The sequence below is a fragment of the Dromaius novaehollandiae genome, chromosome 7 (assembly GCF_036370855.1).
Source record: "Dromaius novaehollandiae isolate bDroNov1 chromosome 7, bDroNov1.hap1, whole genome shotgun sequence".
NCBI lineage: Eukaryota > Metazoa > Chordata > Aves > Casuariiformes > Dromaiidae > Dromaius > Dromaius novaehollandiae.
In genome coordinates this window covers 35,287,829-35,314,328 of record NC_088104.1, presented here as the reverse complement: position 1 = coordinate 35,314,328, position 26,500 = coordinate 35,287,829, and the positions used below count along the sequence as shown (strand labels likewise).

The 26,500-nt window shown below is 45.2% G+C and overlaps 1 protein-coding gene across 6 annotated transcripts in view; it reads left to right on the top strand.

The window, feature by feature from the left end:
* ANKRD44 (ankyrin repeat domain 44) overlaps window positions 1-26,500 on the top strand; it is a 142,539-nt gene that overhangs the window by 42,904 nt on the left and 73,135 nt on the right. For all 6 annotated transcript variants that reach the window (XM_064515147.1, XM_064515146.1, XM_064515144.1 and 3 more), the window contains exon 2: window positions 17,969-18,052. In XM_064515147.1, the coding sequence (XP_064371217.1) occupies window positions 17,969-18,052 (84 nt within the window). The remainder of the gene's footprint in view (window positions 1-17,968; window positions 18,053-26,500) is intronic.

The following is a 26,500-nucleotide window of genomic DNA, read 5'->3' as shown; positions in this document are numbered from 1 at the left end:
ATGCTCCTCCGGAGCTGCTGAGCTAGTCAGAGAGAGCTTTTCAGCCTGCAGTGGGTATTGAGACCTGTAGACTTCCCTAGCACTGGCCACCCGCTGCCGCACTGAGTGCGGCTAGGAAGGCCCGGGAGGACACCAGTGCTGGGTCACATTCAACGCCAGCATGTGTGTTTGGAGCACCTGCAAATTTGAAACACTTGGTGGACGTATTTTTTGCCACGTTCAGTTCTGTCGGGGTCTCCACTACCTGTCTGATTTTGTTCACAAATTGAGATGAGTGCAGTATTGAGCCTGGAGGCAAGCACGCATACATTTACCAGGCATCGGTCTGGCTTTTGGCCCTTGTCAAAATGAACAATGAAAGTAAGTAAGAGCAATATGTATTGGTGCTCTGCCTTAATGTGCCGAGCTCCAGGGAATGGACAGCTCAGGATGGAGTATTTCCTGACTCTCTTTTCTGCTCAATCATTGCAGCACATATAGCACATAAAACATTGCCTGCCAATGGCTTTGGCAGGACAAAATAGAGGAAAGATTAAACTATTCATTTCATGTGATTTATTGGTTTCATTGCAACTCTCAGTGTCATTTTAGTGGAGGTTTGTAAATTCAGTATTTCATATACCTGACAATTTTAGGTAACGCAGTTCTGGTTTGTTACAGATTGGTGGACGTACCATCTTGCAGGCTTCAGGAAGCTCCGGCTTGTTCCCTGGGTTGGTTGGTTTGTCTGTCTTACCCCATCGTGCCAACAAACTTGTCATTTATCTAGAACATCTTAACTTACATTTGACACGTGATATATACATGATGCTAGGGAAGCAATGTTTGTGCAGGGAGAAAATGTGTAAGAATCTTAAAACAAAAACAAAATAACCCAAAAAGCTATCTATTGGATCAATCCTTTGTTTTAAATTGGAATTGGATTGTGGTGTTGATCCTGATAAGCTGATGGATGGATTAAGCAAATATACTAATTCTAAAGCTTTATCAGCTTTATTGAGCAAAGATTTAAAGCTCCAGGAGAAATAAATGTGAAAAGTGGTTTTATGACCATGGAAATAACATTTCTTCTCACCTTCTTTTAAAAATAGCACATATTAGAGGCTCAAAAATAAACTCCTGGCGTAGATGTGCGAAGACATCATCATCATCTTGGGGCAAGCTTAAGGCATGACTTGATTCTAATTCAGGATATAATTCCAGGCATTTCAGAAACATAGACCATGATTTTTCGAAATAGTGCGCTGTACAGCGGTCTGAAGTGCAGCGATCGTTCTGGGTGCTGGATAATGTTAATAGATTTCCTAAATCTGTCCTGTGCTGCTTTAAAGTTTGCTCTCATTTTAAAGCTATGATCTTTAATATATATACTACTTAATCTCCTTTTCATTATGTCATTTCTAAATTTCCAGTCAAGGCTTATGGGATAGTGCTGTGAAAAGCCTCATCCTAGGCAAGCTGCTTTGGCTTTCATGGCAGGTCATTGTCACGTTGGGTTTTTTTAAGCTGAGGTTGGTGACAGTTCTTCATGGATGCATGGGAACTGTGCGGCGTTTCCTGATGACAGCGAGGGAGCATCTCCTACGGTCCGCCCCAAGTCACAGCGTGCTGACACTGCTGGACAGGGGTAATGATAATCATCCAGGCTGCATTTGGTAGGCAAGACAAATCTAAGTTCAGTCTGTACACACTAAACTTTCCTTATGCCTTGCCTTTTAAGACTCTGTTTGCAGTGGTTTATGACTTGGACGAATTTTAAATGCTTTGGCTGAGATTCTCCACGTTTAGTGCTAACCTTGGGCCAAATTTTTGGAAGTATGTGTTCACAAAAATAATTGCTTGTTTCTCATAATCGGAAGGGAAAAACCTGTATTTCTCATTCACATTGAAGAGTTCTCATGGCGGTTTCTTTGAGAAGCCGTGGTGCCCGCGTGCTTTGCAGCGGATGCTTTGTGTTTAGTGAACAGGTTGTACTGGTGTCAGCGACTCGGAAACGCACAACCTGATGAAAACCTGCCCAGACCCAGGCAAGTTATGAGTCGCAGAAAGTCTCTTTTCACCTTTTCCAGCAAAATAGAGGTTACCAACGCTTTGTTTCTGTGGAACCACTTACTGGCTAAGACAGAGACTACAGCTACATAACAAAATGCTGCTTTTTGTGTCTGCAAGTTATGCTGTGCTTTGGGAGTCCCAGGAGTAAAAGTTTCAGAGAAGAATTTGCCAGAGATTTCACCTGAATATACCGTTCTGGTACTGTGAAATTCCCTTGCAGTCGCACCTCCTTGTGACCACCACTTCTCTGCATACCCAGCAAAGGGGGATTCTTGCAAGTGCAAACCCTCACCTTTTTGCACCCCAACACAGAAACGAGGGGAAGCAGGACAGGGAAAGAGTAAAAGAAGGGTTTCAGACAGGACAGCCTCAAATCTGGCTCTTCTACTTCTTTTCTTTTTCTTTTTTATGTCATTCTTCATATGTAATTAAAAAAGGTAGTATGTTACAGTGGGCAGGTGGTCCACCCGTTATTTCCTGAATTACTTGTTTTATGATACCCAAAGGAGGAATCTTTTCCGGAGTTAACATTACTTTGGAAAAGTGAAATGCAAATCTTAGTGCATGTGTGCAGGAGGGAAGCTGCAGAAGTCGGAGGTGGAGGCTGTCAGAGTGCTCCTCTGTTTGAATAGCTGGGAGGGTTAAACTGTATTTGCATGGTTGTAGCAAATGAGGGAGGAGGGAATATTTTCTCCTTTTCACTCTCCAGTGTTTGACACTGCTTTGCCATCAGCAGTCATGATTCTCTGCAGAGTTATAGCTCCCCTGGGCCCCTTCCTCTCCCATGCTCTCTCCGCCTCCAGGAAGCTTTGCAGGAAGGATCAGTTTGACATTAGCTGTCAGGAGAGGAGGCGAGAGGAGCTGGACTTGGTCGGAAAGGCTTCGCTGGCTGCGAAGGTGGGACGGTGCGGAACTTGCACGGCACAGTGCGGTGGCTTGGGAGTGCATGTAAGTGCCTATGTCCAGGCTGAGTGGAGCGCAGCTGGAGGCTGACTAGTGACGTAGCAGTGTGGTTTGCTTCCCCCCTTATCTCTGTTAAACACTGCTGAGCAAACGCAGAGCGCGTTGCAGCCAGCTTGTGCTCTCTTAGTGCAACAAGCTGCGTGAAAGCTGTAATCGGAGAGCTCTCTCCAGTGAAAAACTGCAAAAGGACTAGTGTGTTATCACTTGTTACTTCCTACAAGAGCAAGCTGTGCTGTGTGGTGCTTTTATTATCTGAAACAGACTGGGCTTGTGGAGTTGGGTGCAGTCATTTAGAAAAGTGATTTTTTTTTTCCTTCTTCACAGAAACCTGCCCAGAGTATTTCCTGAGGCTTTTCTCAGAAATTGTGTCAAAGTGGCAAGTTAGCTAGAGTCAGCTCCCTCTCCGAGAGTAGAAATTTAGCACAGTGCTACTCTAGCATCTTTATAAGCTTACCCAGATTGGAAATGTCTTGCTCTTGGTTTGCAGAAATCTGCTCAAATATATAATATAACTTTGTGTATTTTTTTTTTTTCCATAGAGGCAGAGAGAAATAGAATTCAAGTGAGAAGTCCTTAAAATGCATCTAGGACCCAAATGGTTTTGGGGAAAAGGAGAACTGGAGTTAGACTATGTCAGAAACATGTGGTCACCACCCGTGGTCTTTATGCCCTTATGGCATGGAAAGGGCTGAGGCACTTCCTGTGTTTCGCTCTGCTGCTTATGATTATGTGGATTTGATCCTTTAATTTTTCCAAGATGTCCAGCTCAAAAGTCTGTCTGTGTTAAAACAGCATGAAATCACCTGTAGAGATGATTAAACCCCCCCCCCCCATTTCACTGAGATGGAGAAGGGCAGAACTCTCTCTTTGGCTAACATCACCATATTCCTGTGTCCTAAAGTGCACCTGGCCTCAGCCAGCCGCCGTTTTAGCTGAGTGCTTGGGGACTGAATTCCCCTTGGGCAAGTCCCATTGCAGGCTGGTTTCAGTTGGGTGGCGAGACCTTGCAGGTTACATAGAGGCACTGTCGTCCTACACGTCTTGCCCTGGGGGAAAAGGGAATCAGAGGCAGTTTAGTGCAAGCAGAAGAGTCCCGGGCTTCCCAAGGCAGAAGTCCTCTTCAGTGAAAGCAATTTGGCAGACTTTTGAACAAGCTGCTTCCTTTTCTTCTTGAAATCATGTGTAGTTTGAAAATTTTTACTGTCGACACAAATGCAGACAGTATCAGCTGGATCTTGAATGCATTTCGTTATTCCTGTCCTGTCCTGAAAACGTAAGGTACATAATACAAGACTATGGCTTCCTACCTATTCCTCTCAAGTGGTGCGTGGTCAGCGAGCGGTGAGCTGACACCCACCGAAGTAAGTAACAAGGCCCTAGTGAACATGACACATGGGTCCTGACTTACGATTTTCACCATATGAAGTAGGTGAGACCTTCACAAGAACTAAGAGGAGGAGGACTGTGAGAGGGACAGAGCTTTGCTCAGAGCAGGTGACAGGTAGCAGATCAAACCCGTTCTCCCCCCCCCCCCCCCCCCCCCCAAAAAAAAAGAGAGCAGAAGAAGAGGTAAGGCTGGGCCTGGCTTTGGTGCTTTCACTTCTCATTAGCTTCTGCTGCTTTACTTGTGTCTCTTTTAAAGAAACGTAAAAGCTAATGAATGTAGCTGCACAGACTCTGGTTTGGGATTTGCCTGGCGTTTAGGAGGGTGACTGCAAGGCCACCTCCTGCTTGCTGCTAGTTCCCGTAGGGGTTTGCGTCCCAGGCATGTTCCCCACGCTCTTCCTCAAACGGACTATTCTCTGGTGGGCAGAACCACTTGAAAAGCCCCTTGTTGAAAGGAAATGTTGAAATACCACAGGCATCCACTATGGTGTGGCCAGGGTGGGTAGCCAGGGAATCGTAAAAGAACGGTAAAGTCTGCCTGGATTGGGAAATCCTCCTGTTTGTTTTTGTTTTTAGCATTCAGCCACGTCACAGTAATCCAGCTTTCCTGACTTCATTACCCAGTAGATCAAGCTGTCACCAGCTCTTTCTGTTGCCATCATCAGAGAGAGATGCAGAAAAATGCTCAGTGAATAGCAGAGACAAAAATAGTACAAGGCACACTGCCGCTTTCTTGACAATAAGCAGTTAAATAAGTTACCTGATTAAGTGACAGTGGGCTGGTTTTTGTTTTATAGTGGTGTCGCATATTTTGTGCAATAATTTTGACAAGGCTAATACAGGAGTGTTTACAACACAACTGGAGATGTGGTCATGATTTGCGGAGTCTTTTGAGAGTCAAGGTATAGCTTTTTTTTGTTGGTTTTTTTTTTTCTCTCCTTATATAAAACCTCAGTGATAAAACGTTTTTCCCCCCAGACTTCATTCCTTTCTGCAAGCATTTTTTTCAGCAGCAGACTCACAATATATGAAAGTGCAAGACAGTGGAAGATATAGGAAAGTGCAAGATATAGGAAAGTGCAAAAAGCATCACTTTTGAAGTGTGATGGCTTACAAAAAATAAATGAGAGGCTAAGGTGTTAATTTACGAAAAACTAATTAAACTTTCTTTCAGCTTTAATAAGCTATGGGCTCTCTAGCAAAATCAAAAATGGGTTTTGGATTACAAATGGCACTTGCAGTTTGAGTTTAGAAAGGCTTTTGTGAAGACATTTTTTTTTCTTTTTTTTTCTCCCCCCTCTTTCTGGTTTGCCTGAGCACTTTAAGTGTTGCAGAGACGTGTCCAAAGTGGACTGCACTCTTTTCCCCTCGTGTTCACCTTTGCTTGCTTGCTTGCTGATTCCTTGTCCGCCTTTATGGCAAGGAGGCTTTTGTACCCTGCTTGTGTTTGGGGGTGAGTGGGGCTTGTCTTGACCCCGCCTGGAAGGTGCCTCCGTGGCGGAGCACCCCCAACCCCTCTTCTTGTGCCTCCAGAAGGAGAAAGCTCCATCTTGGGACCTGTTGGCTGCCTTATCCCAGGACAGAGGGAATCGACCTGTCTAGATGTGTTATGGACAGAGAGATGGTCTCTAATGTAGCTGAGCTCTAACTACCTGAAAATCTTAGCAGTTGACTCATATGTGGGGAACTGGAAGTGATAGCGAAGAGAGCTGTGTGTACAAGAGAAGTTAACTGTGTTCCCTCTTTGGGACTTGGCCTGTTGAGTCCCTTTGCTGCCTCCTTCCCTGGTGCTGGAGGGTTTCAGCGTGAAACTGTGCCTCTGGCTGGGAGCTCCTTTGAGAGGCAGCAGGAGGGAGATGTGCACCCTCCTGCCCTGGCGGGTGAGAACGCGCAGGCTGCGGCGTCTCCACTAGCTGTGCCGGGTTTTTAACTTGTTACACTTTGAGCTGAAGGCTTTTCATCCAGGATGAATTTTTCTCAGATATGAAGATGTATTTAATGGGTGCAATTGTGTCTGATGAAGAGAAGGTATAAACTGATTCTCACCATCTGTGACGGTAGAGTCAGAGACGCCTTGCAGCCCTTCCAGAGGGTATGCAGACGATGAGGAGCAAGGTAGGTGTGCCTAACTTGCACGGCTGAATTTGGGAACTTGCTGGAAGAAAGTGTGTAATGGCTTGTTACAGCTCTTGGGGTCATCTTTTAGTTTAATTTGAGTCTGTACAAAGCCATTTCGAAGTTGCTGGATTTGTCACCTCAGGCGCATTATGCTTGAAAGATCCTGAACTGGTTTCCAAAATACAGCCTGTTTTGAAGCCTTTTCAAATTTCCATTTAATTCCTTTGGCCTGGCTACCTGGTTTTGCTGACAGCTGACCCTGTCTTCATCAGGAAAACTTGAAATTTTTTCCTGTCAGCTTCAGTTGTTTGCTTGATGGTGAGTGCAAGGGAATTATCAGGATATGTCCAATCAAGCTAAGTTCACTAATCTGTTCCAGATTCAAAATAGAGGTAAAACATCTGCTTTGCTTGTTGAGCTGAGCTCCATGCCAACTGTAGCAATCCAAATGCAAAGAGAAAGATGAGATGTCGTTATGGACTGATCTGCGTGTTCACACATGGTTACACTATTATTAACGGAAATAACACTGTCATCAGCCTCAGCAGTTAAACATTTTTAATCTGAATTTTATACTAGCTATGCAGAAGGTGAATGCCAAAGATGAAAATCTGCGAAGAGGAGACCACTTTGTGAGAACAGGAATAACTGACCACGGTTCTTCCCACAAGCACTGTGAGCTCCAGTGACCCTTGAAGAGAAATCAGGAAACTTTTACACTAGTGTTTAATTTCTTTAAAGTATATATGACACCTATTATGTACGAGAAAGCTAGCTGGGAAGCTTCTTAAGTTTTCTGGAATGAATATTTGTTAGCAGCATGGCAGCTTAATAGAGTGGCACTCCTCCTCGAGAGGCGTTAGCTATGCTGCAGTACGTGGGCAGTGGGGAGCCTGTGTGCTCTGTGCAAACTCATTAGGAAGCTCCTTGAACCTGAGCAATGTCTGTCTCTGATATAGCAGTAAGACCTAGAAAGTCAGATATTGCTCCAGTCCCCTAAAATGTCTTGTACCACCTTTACATCAGCTTTATGGCTCCAGAGTTTTTGTCACTATCTGGGGCCTGGTTTGGACATCCATGGTAGCAGGACCTTGGAAGCCGTGCTGATCAGTGCAGTGCTGAGAAAAAGATGAGATTCAGGAACATGCGGTGTCATGCCAGCAAAATATGTGTGTCCTTAACAGAAACTCAGCCTGTGGGAAGAGGGGAAGGAAGCCATAGCTGCAGTTACCCGCTGCAGAGTGAGAGGAGCAGTGCGCAAGTCCTGTTGTGGTTGTACCACACAGTAGAGTGTTTGCTTCCCAAGGCATTAAACTCCCTTAAACTTTTGGGGATGATACATTTTTCTACTGATTTTGGTAGAAATTTCTCCAGCCACAATCATGTGAGATCATTGTCCTATCATTGAGATAATTGCCCTTTTTATGAAATAATACCCAGCTGAAGTGCTAGAAAATACATGTTCTTCACTTTTTGCTGGAATGCAGTCTATACTGCAGCTTCTCCTTTTTGCCTGAAGCTTTGCGTTTGTGTAAGTGTGGTGTGAACTTGGGATCGGCCTAATTTGCACTGACTTTAATGGAGCAGAAATGAGCCCTCCTTGCCTGCAGCAGTTTAAGTTCTGTGTGTCCTGGATGTGGAAAATGGATGATTTCTCTCAGTAACAGCCTTTCATATATTGCAAACTGCTCTCATGTCCCCTTTAAATTTTCTTCTCTTTAAGCTGGATAGTCCCAGTTTGTTCAGACTTTCCCTGTAAATCGTGTTTTAGAGCTCTGTTTTGGTCTTAGAGTTCCTTGAAATGGGTGCCCCGACCCAAGCGTCTCTCACCAGTTACAGCCTGAGCAGAGCTGGGCAGGGTGCAAGGACTACTTTGTGTGTCTTGCAAGCCTAATTCCTGTTTTAAGGCCTCTTCCTCTTTTATAACATTGTTCACTTATGTGCAGTTTGTAAACTGCAGTCCTAAATTCTTTCTTACACAAAACCACGATATAACTGGATTTATTGCTGACGGGCATGCTGTGTTCTCTTCCATACTGAGTAGTATCTTCTTCTCCTTCCAGCTTACTAGTTTCACGATTTGTTGAGACGGCTCTAAGCTCTGGTCCTGCTCTCTGGGCCGGGGAGGGAGGAGGAGGCAGGTGCAGGCGCGCGGGGGGCTGCTGATCCCCCTGACGCGCGCAGAGGGCCGCGCTGGGGCCCGGCTCGGCAGCCCAGGGTCCCAGCTTCGTAGGTGGTAAGCTGGAGGGAGATAAGCTTGCAGCATTTCCGTTTCTCTCTCTTCTCTGTTTTTTTTTTCTTTTTTTTTTTTTTTTTTGGTTGCCAGTGCTACTGTTACAGTAATTAGTGGGCAAAGGCAGGATGTCAGAGGTCTCCCGAGGATACGAGGCCCCCGTGAACCCAGGAGACGTTTCGGAGGACGGCTGCAGGCGGGCGAGTCTGTCTGGCCCCGGTGCATCCTCCTCTGCACAGAGCTGGGTCTCTCGCTGGGACCCTAGGCTTGTGCCGTTGGCCACCAGGAGGAAAAAAAAAAAAGAAAAGCTAGTGTATTTGAAATGTGTTTGAATCACTACAGGAAAAAGCAAGCAGGAAATGAAGCCTTTGGTTTGACTGATGTTTTTTGAGAGAGCTGCTCTACCCAGCTGCTTTATTTTTAATTCTCTGGTGAGAAGCAGACCTACCTCTGGGGTTCCTGTTGCTCTGCCCCCCGCCGCTGATGCGCTGGGGGATTTTCTTCGGTGGTTTGTTTTTTTGCAGGGGGTGTGTGCGTGTGGACCTGCCCGCCCTCGCGCTCCCCCACCGCCTGTGAGCGTGGCTCGTGGCTGGGGGGAAACGGCGAGCTCCTCTGAAGCTGGGGGCTTCTTGGTGGGGCGCGAGAGCGCGGGGCTGGGTGGTGCAACGGGGCCCAGCACTTGTCACAGATTTAAACTGATTTACACCACCGCGACTCTGGCTGCGAGGGCGTTTTACTGGCTGCGCGTACGGGTGGGCACCCTGGGCTGCGTTTGGGGCAAGCGGGGAGGCTCCAGCAGCGACCGGCGTGACCTGACTGGCCCTGGTGGGAGCCGCGGCGTTCCCCGTGGTTTGCCGAACGAGGAGGTTACGTCAGTGCTCCCAGTGTATCCGCACCGTGAGTTGAGGTTCGTGCCGCTAGGGATTTGACTTTATGGCCCTCTCTTTGCTCAGAAGTACTGCCTTGGTGGCCTTTGAGGCCGTCCTCAGGGGGATTGCGACTGCCCTCCCTGCTCCTTCCTAGATCGTAAATGGATGGGGAGGGGGGAGCTCTGGGAGGCAAAACGTCCGTGCGGCAAGAGGTGCTCCCAGGGGCTCGTAACGGAGCGCTCGCCGCTGGAAGTGCGTCAGAAGAGCTAGCTCCGTGCGCGGGCAGCGCTTCTCGCAGCCCCTGCCTGTTGCCTGTGGTGTCGTGGGTAGGTCCGGTGTGCGACACTGCGAGACAGGCGCTTCGCATCGCAGACAAAAGCCCAAGAAATTTTGAAGAAAAATTCAAAAGGATAAGAAAAGTTTAGGAAACCTGCTAGACCGATTATCCCCAATCTTTGTAGATATCCTAAGAAATCTGTTTGCGCTGTCTGTAACAGACTTTTCACCGCTAAGGTGAGTAACAAGCGAATGCTGGTGAACATAACAAAAGTTCTGCTACTACATTTATTTCCATCTCCTCTAAAAATGCTTTCTTATCTTAACTAGTCTGCAGCATGCTGGCTCTTTTTCTCCACTTGATTAATGTAACTTCAAGACAATATTTATTAGCTAATTCTCAGATATGATCTGGAGGCACTGAAAAAAAATCAGATTTAAGACCAGTGGACAGTCTCCAGAAATTAGAATGAAGGAAAGGACCTTGGGCAAATTGAATTCAACTTAGCTCTTTTCCTTTTTAGTAGCGATCTAAATTTAACACGTCGCGAGTTACTTGGGTGCGTTAACCGCTAAGTCTGCGGAGCACAGGTCGCTCGCAGCCCCGCGGGTGTGCAGAAGGACCTGAGGTTTCCAGGAACGGCCGGATGTAGCCTCTGGGTCACCTGGAAACACGGGCGATCCTGAGGGCGGCTGATAGGCTTCCTAATGAAACGTGGGAGGCAGCCAGGATCTGGAGCCAAGCTGAGAGCCAGAAATAGCTCTGCCGAGAGACTTGTTTTGCACTGTCCGGCGTGGCATAGCAGAAGTTGTGCGAACAGAAATATTGGACGTGGTCTTGCATTGCACATGCAGAATCAATCTTGACTATTTTCCTTTTTAAGTATCGTGAAAGCTTGACTAAACAAATACTGTGTTAATGTTTCAGCCGTCTCAATATGTAGTAATGTTTTTTCCCCTGATAGCTTTCTCTTTGCTTGCGGTTTTCGTTGTCACTCCCTCGCCTGAAATGCCTTTTGAGCAGTGTGGTGTTACAGCTAATGGTGTTTAAATGTGCGGTACTGAAAACTCCAGCTGCCTTGTCCCGGTGGCATGGGAACGGCAGGGCCAACGGAGGCAGAGGTTTGCATTGCCTGCAGAAGGAGAGTGGCAGGGAAAGACCAGCGAAGGGGAGAGCCAAACCGGGACAGTGCCGTGGGCTGGGGGGGCCGCTGTCGGGGACTCGCCTCCCTCCGATTTGGCCGTAACTTGTGTTGTTGTCAGGAACATGACACGTTTGATGGGGTTATTCTTGGTATATTTGCTTGCTTGAAGGGGCAAAGAGAGTTACGATGTCTTTATTTGTTACTTTGCAAGTAGTGTGCTTATGGGAAAGTGAACTGAGTTTATTCTGGTTTGCACATCACTTACTAAATGATTAATCGTGATTATATTTAATTATCAAATTGGAATGTGTCATCTTCTCAGCCTCTCTGGGAATGCTGGAGTTTTGCAGGGGTGCAAGTGAAAGCCGCCTGGATCCGCTGCTGGGAAGCGGGGATGCAGAGGCCAGGAAGAATACGGTCTGTTTTCCCAGTCCCCGGCCCTGACTGCAATTGCAAAGGCCAAACTAGTATGGCATGGCAATGCTTTAAAGGCAGCTGATACAGAGTGTGTGCTGACAGCCCTGCTCCCTTTTCAGGGCAGTCCTTTTCCAAACATAACATAAGCAGTACTCTAAGCTAAAGCCTTCCTTCCTTAATGGAGCATATTTTTCAGCTTGGCACCTGACAGCTTCATTTAAAGCATCTTTGCTGCCGCTACTCCAACCCTTTGCCAGCAATTGTACTTTTTTCCCCACCCTTGATGAGGTACAAGAGCTGTAATGTAAGAGAATCTGGAACTTGTTGTTTTGGAAAAATACTTGTTCGTGTAAAGCTAAAGATTGATTTTTTCCATCCTCATGATGCAGAATGATATTTTGTTGGGCCTGAACTTGAAGCCTCCAAGTCTGATCGGTGTGAGATACACGGGACCTGGCTGCGTCCAGCCTGGTGAGTGGAAGTCTCCCAGGAGGCAGCTCCTCGCTGGGGCCCGGCTCCCTGGAGGGGCTGCGTGCCAAACCAGCTGGCCCATCCTTCAGCAAAGGCAGAATCAAAATGCCCAGACTGTTTGGTAGCTTGTGATTAATCACCATCCACCTAACGGTGTTTGCTGATGACTGAACTTGGGTTCTGTAATGCCATCAATGTACGCCAACCATTTCCGCACCGAACGTTTCCAGAAATATGCAAGCCCCCCTTTGTGAGGCTGCTATGGGAAAGGCTCAGTGCATGCACAGGCGGGAGGTACCTACAAACTATGTTAGCATAATATGAATTACTCAGGCATTTTTGAACAATTAATGAATATCCAGAAGGATTTATGCATTACTTATTAAGGAGGGTGTGCCCAGGGGTGTAAGTCTGGGCAGATGAGCGGTGCTGGCTGTCCCCTTTACTCCAGGAAGGGTTGGGGCCCCGGCAGCAGAGCCCTGCTCTGAATCTCGCTCCGGCAGAGGCTGCCTCTCGCCCGGCTGTAGGGGTTCACGAGATGTCGCATTGCATGGGCAAACAGCCTTCCCCCTCCAGCTGCTGTTCTTTTAAGTTTAGGTATGAAGTTGCTCTTGACACTAAATATATGCTCTGGTTAGAGTTTATAATATCCTCTCAGGGACGCGTGACAGCACATTAAGCAGTGGCAGATCCGCCACTCCTGTGTAAGTGTGTGTCCTGCGCCCTGGGCGCTGGAGACCTTGTTGTGGTCTGAAGGATGTAAGGTTTGGCAGAAGCTAAATTAAAAAAGCGAGGCTGTTAGAAATGGCATGAAGAGAACCAGAGAGCCATCGCAGGACAAACTAACACTTCTTGCCCTGGAACGTGAGTGTCTGGCCCCGTCTCTCCGAGCATCTCTGCACGCGGCGTGGCGGTGCCATCGCAGAGGGACGACAGCAGTGCTCTTCCGAGGGCAATGCCAGGGCACCGCTCTTCTGTGCCCTTTAAACAACAGTTGGAAAGCAGTACAAAGCTCTTCTGAAGCTTGGATGTGCTGTCCACCCAGAAATTTCCTTTCTTTTCTTTGGGAACATTAGTTTATGTTTGAACACTTGTGTGTGTCACATCAGTTTGTCAGTCTGTGAACATGTAAATGCAGTGGAAGAAACTGAAATAGGTAACCATCTGTAGGCATGTACTCTGTCCTCTCTGCAGTGGATTGTGTGTAATCCTTACAAATACTTGAGTTAGTCTTCAAAAAACACAAGGAATACACAGAAGAAGATAAAATTGTTTACCCCAAATTCTTTATTCCTGTCATATTAGAAGCATGGCAGTTTATAGGGGATTTATTGGTCTGCTCAGTGGGTAACTGCTGTGCAAGTACATTTGATCATTTGACAGTGCTGCTGTTTTGCCATACTACGTCCTGAGTACCAGTGCATCGTATTTACAGATTTGACTCTCTCCACTGTTCTTTCCGTGCTCGAATGCCTGTTCCCGAGGAGTCGTCAGGACCAGGCTGCTGCTCCTCCGGAGCGCCCCTCCCTCGGCAGTCAGCCAAGGACCTTCTTCTCCAAGTACCGGCTCTGTGACCGTGCCTCGATGTCAGAAACCAGTGTATAGAAATCCCAGTAACAGAAACAATTTAAAAAATAATAACAAATGAAGAGTGAAGTTCTGTTTATTTTTACCGTTGGTTAATTTCCCAAAGCACACTGGAAGGCTAACTGCTGAGGCAGGTGAAAATCGTTGGTGTTGGACAATTTCCATTGCCACAACAGTGGGGCTCTGCACAGACCAGTGTTTCTGCAAGATGTGTAAATACTAACACCAGGGAAATGTACTCCGTATTAAGAGAATGATCTCATTTAAACCTGTATGAATAAGCAGTCATATAAGCTAAAATGCTATTTCAAGTGATTATGTGATGAACAGCCAGAGGGAGAAAGTCCTAAGTTAAAACTAGGAAGAGGAGTAATCTCTGCATTGTGACCAGTGGAAAGAAATGTGTGTACTTAATTGTGACATTGAAGACAGCCTGGTAATTTTGATTAATGGGAATATCTGCAGAAGAAAGAGCTGTCTGGCAAAACACTGACAAAGTCAATACCGCTTGGGAACCCTTGCGTCCCTCTACGTTGTCTTGCCAGTAAAGGGAGACGAGTTCATGGACGCATCCAAGTCTTTACTTCAGTAACCTGATGTAATGCAAGTAGGACGAGTAAAGGATCAATATATAACTTACGCTTTTCACTCGCAAGACCAAATAATACTTTGCTATAGTAAATTAATATGGGAATCAATCATCCTTTACCTGTCTGCCTCCATGTCCCTGTCAAAGTCAAAATCCGGCGTGAATAACCGAGAAGTCCTTGTTAGCGAGTCGGGGTATCTAGGATCAAGACCAAATATTTACTAGATGTCATAGTCACTAGACAAAGTTCCTGAGAGCTTCAGCACCAACTTCTGCTGCAATAACTAAATGGTCCTTGTGACAGTCCACTTCGGTGCATCATCTCGTCCGAGGCTCAGAGACCGGCGACTACAGAACGGAGCCGTCCAGCCTCCGTGGGGTAACTTCCCGAGGCCAGGCATCTCCATCCATGTGACTTCCCCGCTCTGGGGACATCGGCAGAGCCACCTGAACTTCTGCCGCGTGTGGTTCGGCGCTTTGCTGCTGAAGAAATCACTCTGCGCCTTCAATTCAGCAAGATGATTTTACCTGATTGAGTGAAGTCAATCTTCTGATTGCCCCATATAAAGTTAGGAATATATTTTAAGTTGGTCACTAGGAGAAGGTGAGGACACATGAGAAAAAGAGAGGAGCTTGTGAGGTTTTTTTGACTTCTCTGCGAAGGAAATTAATGTGAAGCAGTCAGCGTGGTTCAGTTTGACATCCTATGTTCTGTGTGCAGACAGCCTGGAAATCGGTGGCGTATTAGGGTTTTCCCACGGTAGGACTAGCCAACCAGCAGGAGAAACACTTCTCTGATTTTGGGCTGCAGAGCAGTAGTATTGGAGAACGCTTTTCATTTTGGTGTTCTTTTGAGTAAATAATGCACCTAACATTAGAAAATGTCTGCAGACAAAATTTGAAATCATTTTTCCTCTACCATTCGTTGCAGCACAGTGTAACAGCCGCTTTCATAAACTTGCTGATAAGTCTCATACTAACGAATATAATAGTAACTCTGTAGACAAAATAATGTGGACAGGTTTTGGTTAGCTGCTGGTTTATATTTTCTGCAGAAAATGTGAACACTCCCAGCCGAACCTCTCTGAGTTTGAAAGCTCTGGAGAACAGAACTGAGCTAATCATCAGCTGTTCGTCATTCCACAACCGGTACCCTCACTTACTTCTAATAATAGTTATCGATAAACTAAAATGGAAGCAGAGGAGCTTTTCTTCATCCTGAGTTTAACAACTTCTAAATTTAAGTTTAACAACTTTTGAATTTGAAGAATTTTTAATCAAAATATTTCTGTTAACAAAGTAATCCGTTAATGATGCTGTCACATGTTTTAGTAATTATTTCCAAAAATATATTGTTTCTTCCTTGGTAACTAGGAAATGCCATTATCTGCCCTCCAGGAAGGAGAAAAAGGTATGTGAAGTTAAGGCCATTCATGCACAAACACAGATATCACTGAAGATCAAGAAAGTAACCCGCTGTGGCGGTCGCCCGTCCCTCGTCACCGCACAGGGAGCTGCAGCAGTTCCGTTGCCCCGCTGTCGGCTGCGGCGGGGAGCAGCGCGCTCTCCCTGCAGCTGACCAGCAGATGCACGTTCTCAGCTCTGACCTCACGTCTCGGCAGCAGCGCCGCAACACGCTTCTGACATATTTTCTCCTAAAAAGGTCATTTCTCTGTCAGTATATATGACACTGCATCTTACACACAGATGAATTTCTTAACGCAATTTACAATCAAAATTCTTTAGCAGTGATGTGTTGCTCACTTCACACCTAATACTTTTTTTTAAAAAAAGGAAGAAAAATCATGAAATAAAGAATAAATTAAATAGAACAGTTAATCTGAGAAAGTTGCACAGCAGTGACTCAAGACGGATATTAGCCTATGATGTTTTTATCTATTCTTTCCAATTTCCAGGCTCTTAACTTTTTTCTCTGTGATTCCTCCCTGTCTCTTGCTATTAAAATAACAAAATCTATTACTGCTAATAACTTATAAAAATGAATCCTATGAAAAAAGGGCTGAAAGACCTTTGCAAATAGATATGTGGCAGCTATCTGTTGTCTGCAATGGCTATGTGTATTAGGAATGTGAGACTGCTATAAGCTGCTTCAGAGGCAGAATAAATGCTGAGTTTTGACTGCAGTGAGGGGAATGCAGATACGACAGGGGACTGTTGGGTGAAAGTTGAGATGAGGATCTTGCATATATCGCATATCTAAAGAGTGCAATGCTATTGTGAATCTGCTTTCCGTGTTAAGCAGCTGATGCTAATTAAAAAGTCAAACATTTCCTGTAAAGCCAAGTGTCTGAATCAGATTCCTGTCAGGTGGAAGAGGGGTCAAACTGTCATATTGTAAACTTTCCTTTTTCTCTTTTTCCAACGCTACCTATAACAGTGTTTGAATGCTTCTTAAAATCCACTAGATTTAAGTGATACTGAATTTTTGTCTTGGTGATAGTCTCTCCCTCTCAAGTCTCCTCGTACGTGTGGCTGATGAGTGCTGCCGGGTGTTGGGTGCACCTGCAAGCGCGGTCGGTGGCTAGTGCACGATGCTGGGGGTGTCCGTTGCTTGGCCGCGAGGTTGTGTTGCCGTTCAGCTCGAAGTTGAAGAGTTGTGTGCTTTTTTGTTCACCTTGGTATTTAAATATTAATGGAAAATGGGCATGAAAAGGAAATATTTTGTTGTGGGCATTCTTATTTCATAAGTATTTACGTAGCTGTTAGTGTTAGGTTTAAGCTAAGTCAGAAAATCTTAATTTCTGTAAGCGTGCTAAGGGGCATAAATCCGAGAATCATTTGAAACTCTTTCTTTCCATAGGAAAAAAGGCAGAAATGAGAGCATCTCATTCTTTGCTAATTTTGGATTTGTTTGAGTGTGGCCGCTTAGGGAGAATGAGACGTGCTCTGTTTTGTTTTGCATCCTGCTGCGGGGAATGTTCTGTGGCTCTTCTGACGGGGGGAGGAGGAAGCACGATAATAGAGAACAAGCATTCAGATAAAAGAAAGTTCAGCCGGTCTTTTTTCAAACATCCACTGCGGTATGTAAGACCATAGCCTGACGAGTTACGTCAAGCAGTTGTGATAAAAGTTTTTTGGTTTTTAATTCAGCAGGTTGTGTTCTGCCGGCTTGCTTACGAACTCGGATACTTTGCCGCTGGGGGTCCAATATGGACCTTGGCACAAGGACTGAATTGCCGGTGCCGCACGTGTGACGGAGCAGTCGAGCGCGTGCTGTGCTCCTTCCCATTGCCGGGCACTGAGCCCAGCATTGCCGAAGCCACGAGCGTGGCGTAGTCTTTCTCCTGTATGCCTGATTATTTATTTATGCATTCCAGTCCATAATAGCATAATAACAGACTTGAAACAATAAGATAATTATTTTGCTTCTTGGGTGGTTAAAATTAATTGTGCTCATTGCGTATTTATTCAGTAAAAAATACAAGATGTTTAGTAATTGCCCAGAAAATTCATTATCTGCATAATGTTCTGTTTCTAAATGTGTATTGCCTGACCCTTAGTCTGTGCCAACAGCAAGCAAGCACACAGCGGTATCTGATGTAATTAGTTTTTCCCTTACATGCCAGAGAGAACATCTGGGCTAATTGTGTGTTTTTGACAAAAGTTGCCGTTCTAACAGGGTTTGCTGTTTGTGCACACATGCGCTCATTATATGTACAAACACTCTCATGCTTTCAGATCATCCCTAAGCAGACTGGTAGCTCCTGTTGATTTCTTACTGGAGTCATACTTGCAGTCTCTATGGGCAGCATTAGTAAATGGCAGCAGAAATAACATGCTCTCTTTTTAAGCAAAAAACAAACAAACCTGTAATGCTGCTTTTTCTGCTTTGTTTTACCAGCCACCACTGGTCCAAGCGATTTTCAGCGGCGACCCAGAAGAGATACGGATGTTGATCTACAAAACGGAGGATGTCAACGCCTTGGTATGTGGCTTGGCGCTGTGGGTGTGCCTGTGATACGCGAGCACCATGCTTATGAACTGTTGCAATGACCATATTAATCATGTCCTTAGTAATTAACAGGTAACAAAATGGAAATTGTTTGGAAGTTAGAGATTCATGGCTTGAATGGAATTCTAATTAGTCATCTGAAATATAATTAACTCCAGCAGGTGACATTAAATTCCCTAAATGTATGATAATTATTCCAAATGTACAGGTCAGTCCAGGACTTTAAGTTTTCTCTCTTACTGAGCATATGAATGTCAGTAGCTGAAAGCTGCATATTTTGACTCTCTGTAGAGTTTCCTTTTATGAAGAGTCTTTACAGATCAGGAGCTTTTATTCAGCATTTAACTGTACTTGAAAAAAATCTTCACTATGGGTCTCAGCAGTGAGAGTAAGGAAGCTGTATCTTGGCCGTGATTTGCCCACAGAGGAATTAATGTACTTCAGATTGGCTTACTTCTAGCCAGAACAATGGTAAGCAGCTCTAAACAAGTAGTAGTTAAACATTTTAACAGTGGAAAAATTCTTTCTTTAACTTGTTCTTTTTGCAGAAGCTCCCCCCTCACCCCCGCCTTTGCTTAGGCTGATCCTCTTTGATTTGTACTGTTAGAAATGAACCCTGATAGGCTTTTGGCTACAATTTGTGGCCTCTGAAAGCGGTGGGAATACAAAGAAGAAACAAAATGGTGATTTTTCCAGGTGTTTCCTGGACTTCTGGATCAATCTTCCTTTTCTTCATGTCTTTTTCTGACATAAGCCATTAGTTTATTCGCAGCTAATCCAGCAGCTTGCCTGGTGTAGTCTTGGCACTGCAGCTTTTGCAGGCAGTGTGGTCCAGACACGTGGTTCAGAGAGGCAGAAAGGAGCTGGAGAGGTGATCCTACAGATCTGGTTACCTGGGGCTGCGCTCCCTTCCTGGCCACGTGAAGGGAAGGATGTGCTATTGGTTTAAATGGGGAAGCTGATCAGAGAAAGAAGACCTTGATGTTAGGTTTATAAGATTTCCCAGTGATTCCTGAATGTTTTCTTGACATAAGATCCTGAAACTGCTTGCTTAAAGCATCATCTCCCTTGAGTTTCCTTGATATTTGTTTTCCTTTTGATGGTCTTATAAAAATATCTAGATGAACATGATAGTCCTAAAGGTTCCTCTGTATTTCGCATTGGTTCTTCAAAATAGCATATTCTGTGCAAGGTAATTGTAGGCATCGCACGTGTCTGGATATCCTGCGGCTGCAAGTGTGGGTGCAATATTAAGTGAAGAGCATATATTTTTTATGTGATTACCATAGTATTAACAGAAAATGTCATTGAACTTGAACATTTTTGCCCAGAACCCTGTAAAAGTTCATGTAAGAATTCTTAGCCTGAACAGCTATTTTGTCAGGAACAAAAACCCAAACTGTTGTTTAGAGTAATTAGAAAAATGTTTGTCAACACAAATTCTGAAGACTGTGTTTTTGAATACACAAGTAAGTGTTAGCTGCTCAAAATGTCACTGAAGAAAGATCAAAGGAGAGTATGTTCCCCCGGTGCTGTGAGCTGGCAATTTGCACTGCATGCTTATGCTTCTATTTTAAGGGTGTTTTTAATTACTTCCATGTTAGTGTTTCTCTAGTGCTTGGCTGCTCACGTGAGAGGAAATTCTGACATGGTTTGGCAGTGATTTGTCCTTTGTTGATCATTTTGGTTAGCTGTGTTAATATTGAAATAGTTCAAATGTAAGTAGGGTAGGGAAATAAAAATATAACCCTGTTTTTACAGCAAGCTTTGGGGATTTCTGAAGTTTTATAGATCATATTTTGGAATCTGCAATGACAGAGGTATTAGGAAGGCAGAAGAAAAAGGCACATGGAGAAACTATGCAAAATTAGTGAAATATATACATGCTGCCTAAGAGAAAATGAATCTCAGAGGAAAGAGTTGAGAGCAAATCAGAAGCTGAGAAGGTTACTTTTTTTGGTCTGGTAAAATAATTAAGATCTTCCTAAGCCCGGAAGTGTGTGTTTATAAACATGGCTATATTCTAGATGCTGCTATAATTGTAACTTCTATTTTGCAACGAAGTGGAAGTTGCAAGGGTTTGGCCTAGAAGTTTGTGTTTTTAGTGCAGTCTGCCAAGAGAGCGGTCGCTTCAACCTCTCCGGTTCGCAGCTGTGCCCTGGGGCAATGTGGTGCTGCTTTTGCATCTGGAGGGCAAGGACACCGCTATATTTGGCTGGTGTAAGTGATTCCCTGTGACCGAGTGCTGAATACTTCGTTCCCGTGGTCTGCCGGCGCGTGGTGCCCAGGCTGCGAGGTGTGTTGGGCAGAACCGGTGGCTCTGGCCATCCAGCCTGCAGGGTTAGTTTCAGTCAGGTGCCCTCAACCCGCACCATTCGGTACGTTTAGAAATGTCAGGGTGATTGCGCTGTGTCTGGGAAGACTGAGGGGGTTTTTTTGACTGTTTTTGCTTTGGAGAGAGTATGAATGGATGACTGAGCTTTGGGTTCATCTCGTGATGCTCCTGGATGCACTGGTTGCCTGGGGTTTGTCATACGTGCAGCTGTTTTGTCCCCTAAGCGTGTAGGGTTCCAGGTCTTACGTGAAATGTCGTTATTTTCTGCTAAAGCAAAATTCCTCCTGGAAAACGTTCATTTTCATCTCCATCTTTCAGTTTCCCTTTAAAAAAACTGGGAAGTCAGAGAAGAGGAAACCAAAGACCGTCCAGTGTTCCTCCCTGTGATTGGTGTAACGTCTGCAAGCCGAGCCAGCCTCTCCGTTCTCGCCACTTCCCTCTTTATCCCCTCTTTATCCCCTCTTTGTACTTTTTCTCTTGGATAAAACCCTAAAAAATAAAATTTGTGCAGAACTCTGATTTCCCCAGAATACCTTCTACTGCATTCGTACTTTGAGGGAAGCAAGTAATTCCCCCCTCCCTCTGTCAGCGGTGTGGTCGAAGGCAGCGCCGGCTTTCCCCGGACGTAGCCGCCCTGTCCGTGGCAGTGGGACGCTGGTGAGAGCCGTGCGGCCTCCACGCCAGCCCCAGCAGCGGTTTGGCCTGGCTGGGGCCAGGGGAAGGTGCACGGCCCTGGTCCTGCCTGCCCGTTTCGGGCAACGGCGCTGGTGAGACTGCAGAGCCCTGCGGGCAGGAGCATGCGTTCAGCGGTGGTTTATCGCGACAGGTAAAGGGATGAGAAAGAGCAGAGAGAAGTCCTGTAGAGAGATATGGATGTATGCTGCGCGTCACATTTTTTTTCTCGTTCTCATACCTGGTAAGGCAGCTCTGTAGATCTGCAGTATATGCGTTTCCATAACGTTGCAAAGCATGCTTTTTGTGGTGGTACGATTGCTGGAGGGTGCAAGCGTTCACACCCTCAGACTGTGCCCCGAACGGCTTCGCCTGCTTGGGGTGACGACCGCACGAAGCGGCCTGCCGCTCCGTCTGTAGTGACGTGTTTGGCTTGGGATTAAGGGAGAGCGGGTGGTGGTGCGGGGGGCTCGGCAGCAGACCCTGGGCTCTGCGCCCTCCCAAGGGACGGCGATTCTGTTCTCGCCCCGTGGAGTCTCGCGGGAGAACCAGGCTGACCTGGAAGCACGTGTGCGTCTCTAGACGTAGTCCTGCCACGCTAGAGAGCCTGCTCCAGAAACGTCCTCAAGGACTTTGGAAGGCTTCAGCTTTGACACAGCAGGACCGTTCAGTACCAGGTTGGGTATTTTCAATGGGTATTTAGCCTCTATCAGCAGTGTTTGATTAACTTGAGCTAGTGGGGAGCCCTGGAGTGGTGTGGGTGGTGCTTGTTGTCCCCCCCCCTCCCGCCCCCGAAGGAAATTATGAACCATTTGGTTGGGATTTTCAGGAATTTAAGGAAATTAAATACTGAAATTGCATTGGTATTTTTAATGTAAAATAACCAGCATGATTTTCATTTAGAACAAAAAATCTTTTAAACAATTAATAGAATTTGTCTTATTTTATAAATAAGTTATTTGAACTGGCAAGAAGCATCTGCTGCAGTTTGCTGAGAGTCTGAAATATCTGCAGTTGCATGCCACTGTATGCTAGTACAGTCATGGATGCTACGCTGTCTGTCTGTGCTGACGACTCATACTGTTATTGTCCCCAAAATGTCTGAGAGAGCTGAGGATGTATAGGCCCTTCTTCTGCTTTCCCCATCAACTCTGAGTGTTGTATTACTCCCATGCCACCAAAACCCTCCAAAACTCAATACCACATTTACAAAAATCAAGCTGTTATTTGACCCTAGGTTTTGAGATTTATATTGCAGACTCACAGCTATAAACATTAAAATATTTCCATCAATTAGGACAGCCGTTTCTACAGTTTCAATCTAGGATTAATAATTAATTTTTAAAATTACCTTTTTAGCATGAAATTATGTGCATGAAATTATTATAGAAGAAAATAATATTTGATTCTTTTTTTTTTATATAACAGGCTGAAAGACTACCTAGAATGAAATACTAGAGATATACCTGTTGTCCATAGCTTTTCCTCTAAAAGTAATTTAGGTATAGTATATCCACAAACCTGGTGCAAACCAATATATCAAGACAAAAATAATTGAAAAATAGTTCTCAGGATTTGAAGAACTAGTTAAAAACTTTTGTGTTCCATTTTTAGTATTCAAAAAATCAGTAGAGAAGTGTGATTCGGGGGATCAAAAAGCTTTTTAATTTGGCCTCAGAAGGAGCAATGGTAGCAGACAGTGAGGTGCTGATGCATGGCTGAATCCAGGAGAAGAAGGTTCTTCTGAGAAGGTCGCACCCCGTGCTCAAACCCCTTTTTATCATATTCACTTTGAAAGACATTGCCTAGGACGTTTTCCATAACTGCTCTAAAATAATCACAAGCACTAACAGTTGCTGTTGATTTTAGGCTAGTAACCATATTGCTAAGGTGAGCATCTTTTCACTGTATGTCCCCATTTTTTTGAAGTTTAGTCTTTTCATTTATTGACAAATGCAAAACGGATCTGGAAAATTTTAATAAAGCAACATTGATGCACTTGTGAGTGAAGATGATATGAGAAAACTTATGTGTAGCTACAATAACTTGTGCAAGTATAGAGTTTGCCACGGCTAGAAGTGTCCATGGGTGTTGTGGTGTGATCATCAAACACCGTCTCATGCAGTGCAGCTGGTTTTCCTCTGTGTTTTCTCAGTGTTTGGCTGGTTCTCCAACCTTTCCACCAGTTGTCTTTGTGCCTCAGTTTCCTCATCTGTGATCAGTGGATAACTTTAAACAAATAACTAATAAAATACTTTGAACTCCATGAAAGGAAAATGTTATAAAAAAAGAAAAGATATGTATATATATATTTCTCTCTCTAGATGATCAAAATATTTGTCTGTTCCCCCTCACGGGCGCTTGGCAGTTAAAGACTCAGTCCAGAAAGTCTTTGAGTCTGAGGCTAAACTGAAGACGCTGGGGATGACGGTTGCCGGAGTCGGCTTCTGCGTCCGAGACCGGAGCTCGCAGGGCTGGTGAATAGCAGATGAGAAAGCGCCAAGGCCAAGTGGCACAGCTTGGCCTTCATCTCCCAGTGCCGCTCGCGGCTCAGCCCTTTGCTTTGTCATGTAAATCACACGCTTTAATGGAGGAATTTCTGAAGGGGAAGAAATCTTGAAGAGACAGAAATGGTCTTTTAACGGCGTCAACTTTTGGCTCTAGCCGGTTGTAAGTAGCCCAGGAGCAGCTTGGTCTGCTGCTGTTCGCCGCCTCAGCCGTCCCTGCCCGCTCCCCGTACAGAAATCTTCCGGAGTCGAGTGATATGGGAATAGTGTCAGTGGTACCAGCGACTCTGTGCTATTTAAATACTGTATGCTCAGGTCTAGCCACAGTGAGTGGAGCTGATAAGCTGGTGGTTCTTTTCCTGTGGTCATTCGCATGCATCTAATATAACAATTTATTCTGCCTCCCGAGCAGATCATGGTCGTTTGGAGACGGCGGCAGCCCTAACACTTCTTCTTCTGCTCCCGCTGCCCTACCTTGATTCCCGGGGCTCATCCTTCTGAGCCGAGCTGCCCCTGCTGCTGCTGCAGCCCAGGCAGTCGGCGGCGGAAGAGGACGTGGGCATTTATTTTCTGTAGCAGCTGCACTTGTATTTTAACAATAAATAATTCTTCACAAACATCTAATCTGAACAGCTACAGCTGATACAGAAGTTCAGATCCATCATCTCCTTTGAGATACAGGCTGTGCTGAGGAGAAGCTGTTGGCCTTTTTCTTGATGTGTCCAAATATTTTACATATGCTGATACGATGCATTGGAGCCGCTGTTCTGCTAATCTTCCCGTGCTCCAGGGCTCTGAGCCAACCAGGCACTTAAGGACTGGTCTAACTTTAAGCCTGTGAAGGGCCTTATCAGTGTTAGCGCGGTTATTTGAATACTTTAAGCGTGTGTTGAGTGCTTTCCCTGTTGAGGCCCTGTGTCCTTGATTGCCTGTTGTTAATTGCTTGATTTCCTTTATTGGTACTTCTAAATAAAAATATGGGTACAGATAAGGTTAGCCTGCAGCATCATCTTTTCTGTGAACTAATACAGGTCGGTTTTGGAGGGAGAATGTTTGTCTTATCTCGGAATGATTTCTTGTAGCCATTGTTTAGCTTATCTGTTGTCTTTTACTGACCTTTTGTTCCTTTAAAAACTGCACTTGAAGCAGGTCTGATTATTTGTCTTAATGCTATTTGTAACCCTGTTATCATTCCTTTCTTTTTCTTTTTTTTTTCCTTCCTTTTGTTTCCTTTCCTTAAAATGCACGCTCAGATTTGAGGTCCTACTGGACCTTTCCGTGAGATGACAAATTCTCTTTTTATTCCTCTTTCTCTGTTCGTCGCCTTCGGGCTTTAGGCGGTTATGGGTTACTTATTTGTTCCTATTACTTCTGCTGCTCCCCCGTCGCGGCAGAACGACGGCGTGGCTGAGCTCACTGCGCGCGTGGGCCAGGCACGGAGGCAGGCAGCTGCTTCAGCCTCGCTGCCGCCGCCGCAGTACCTGGCCTTGCAGGGGCCGCTCGGAGGGTGGAGCGACCGCTGGGCTGACTTGCTGCTGGTTATGATAAATAGTTGTGATAAATGGAGAGATTTGGGTGGTTTTTCTCTTGGGAGGAGCAGAAATTAAGCTTAAAAAAAATTGCATGACTGAAGCTCCTCATTCTGTGAGGGCTTGATTCTCATTTAATTTGATAGGATTTTTCCTTGTTCTCACCAGTGAAAGCTGAGAATACTTACAGATGGATATTACTTTGCTAATAGAAGCATTGATACTTTCGTTGCTTTTTTTTCTCCAGGTCTCTCTGACCTATTAGCAGCCCCTTTGCTTTAAAATGTTGGATCAAAGCATAGCAGAAGCGTAAAATTCCACTTTTCTGTTTCATGTCCTTTCCTCCCTAGATTATCAAGTTTCCATCAAATTTACAATTTAGCATAAAATATTGCTTATACTCAATAAAACACTGAATGGCCTTGGTCCCTTCCAGTTCAAACTGCTCCCTTCTGTTGCCAAACTTAGCTGTCTTGCAAAATGCTGCTGCAAAACTTATCGCTGACAGGTATGTAGCTCTTGCGAATATTATACTGTTCATGCATTCACATGGACAAGTTAAAAATAGATAAAACCGATTTTGTTCTTGTACAAATGTTTGATCGGTCTCTGTGTATTTTGTGTACCGGATAGCCTTAGGACAGGTAATATGAAAAAATACTTACAGAAGTTAACATTACGCTGTCTCATGACGTGGAGTTACTGGGCCAGCGAAAGCTCGATCGTGGTGGGCTATGTCAAGGCGAAGGTCAGCGAGTGAGTTAGGCAGAGCCGGATTTTTCAAGGTGAAGCTCTAGCTCTTGTTGCCAGATATCGAACACACAAGAAAATCCTGCTTGTTATTAGGTTTCTGAGCAGATGCTTTTGGATATGGAGCTCTCTTGAGAATTTAGCCCCATAAAGCACAGTGAGTTTCTGATGCTGAAAGAAAAAACGGAGACTTTCCTAATACTGTTATAACAGGTCTGCTGTGTGAGGAGGGGAAGGCTAAGATTTCCGCCCCCCCCCGCCCCCAACCTGTGCCAGCCAGGGTGTCCCCGTACCCTGTCTTTTGAGTGTTTTATGTGCATGCTTAATATGCAAGATCGAAGCCCGCTACCAAGGCGTTTGTGGACACTGTGTTTCATGGATGTTTGAAAAACTCGCAAACATGGCATTAAACACAACTCATTCTGGTCGCCAGCGGCTCTGGGCTGTGCGGTGCTGGAAGGCATTTTTCAGCGTTGGCTTTCCCATGACAAATGACTCTGCAGCCCTGATTTGTCCACATTTATAGCGTACTTTGAAGAGGGTCTGAAATAGATTGTGTTTGATTACAGCTCAGGCATGTTAAAAGATATTTACTTGACAGGCTGAGGGATGCGTTTCGGGGAGAGGG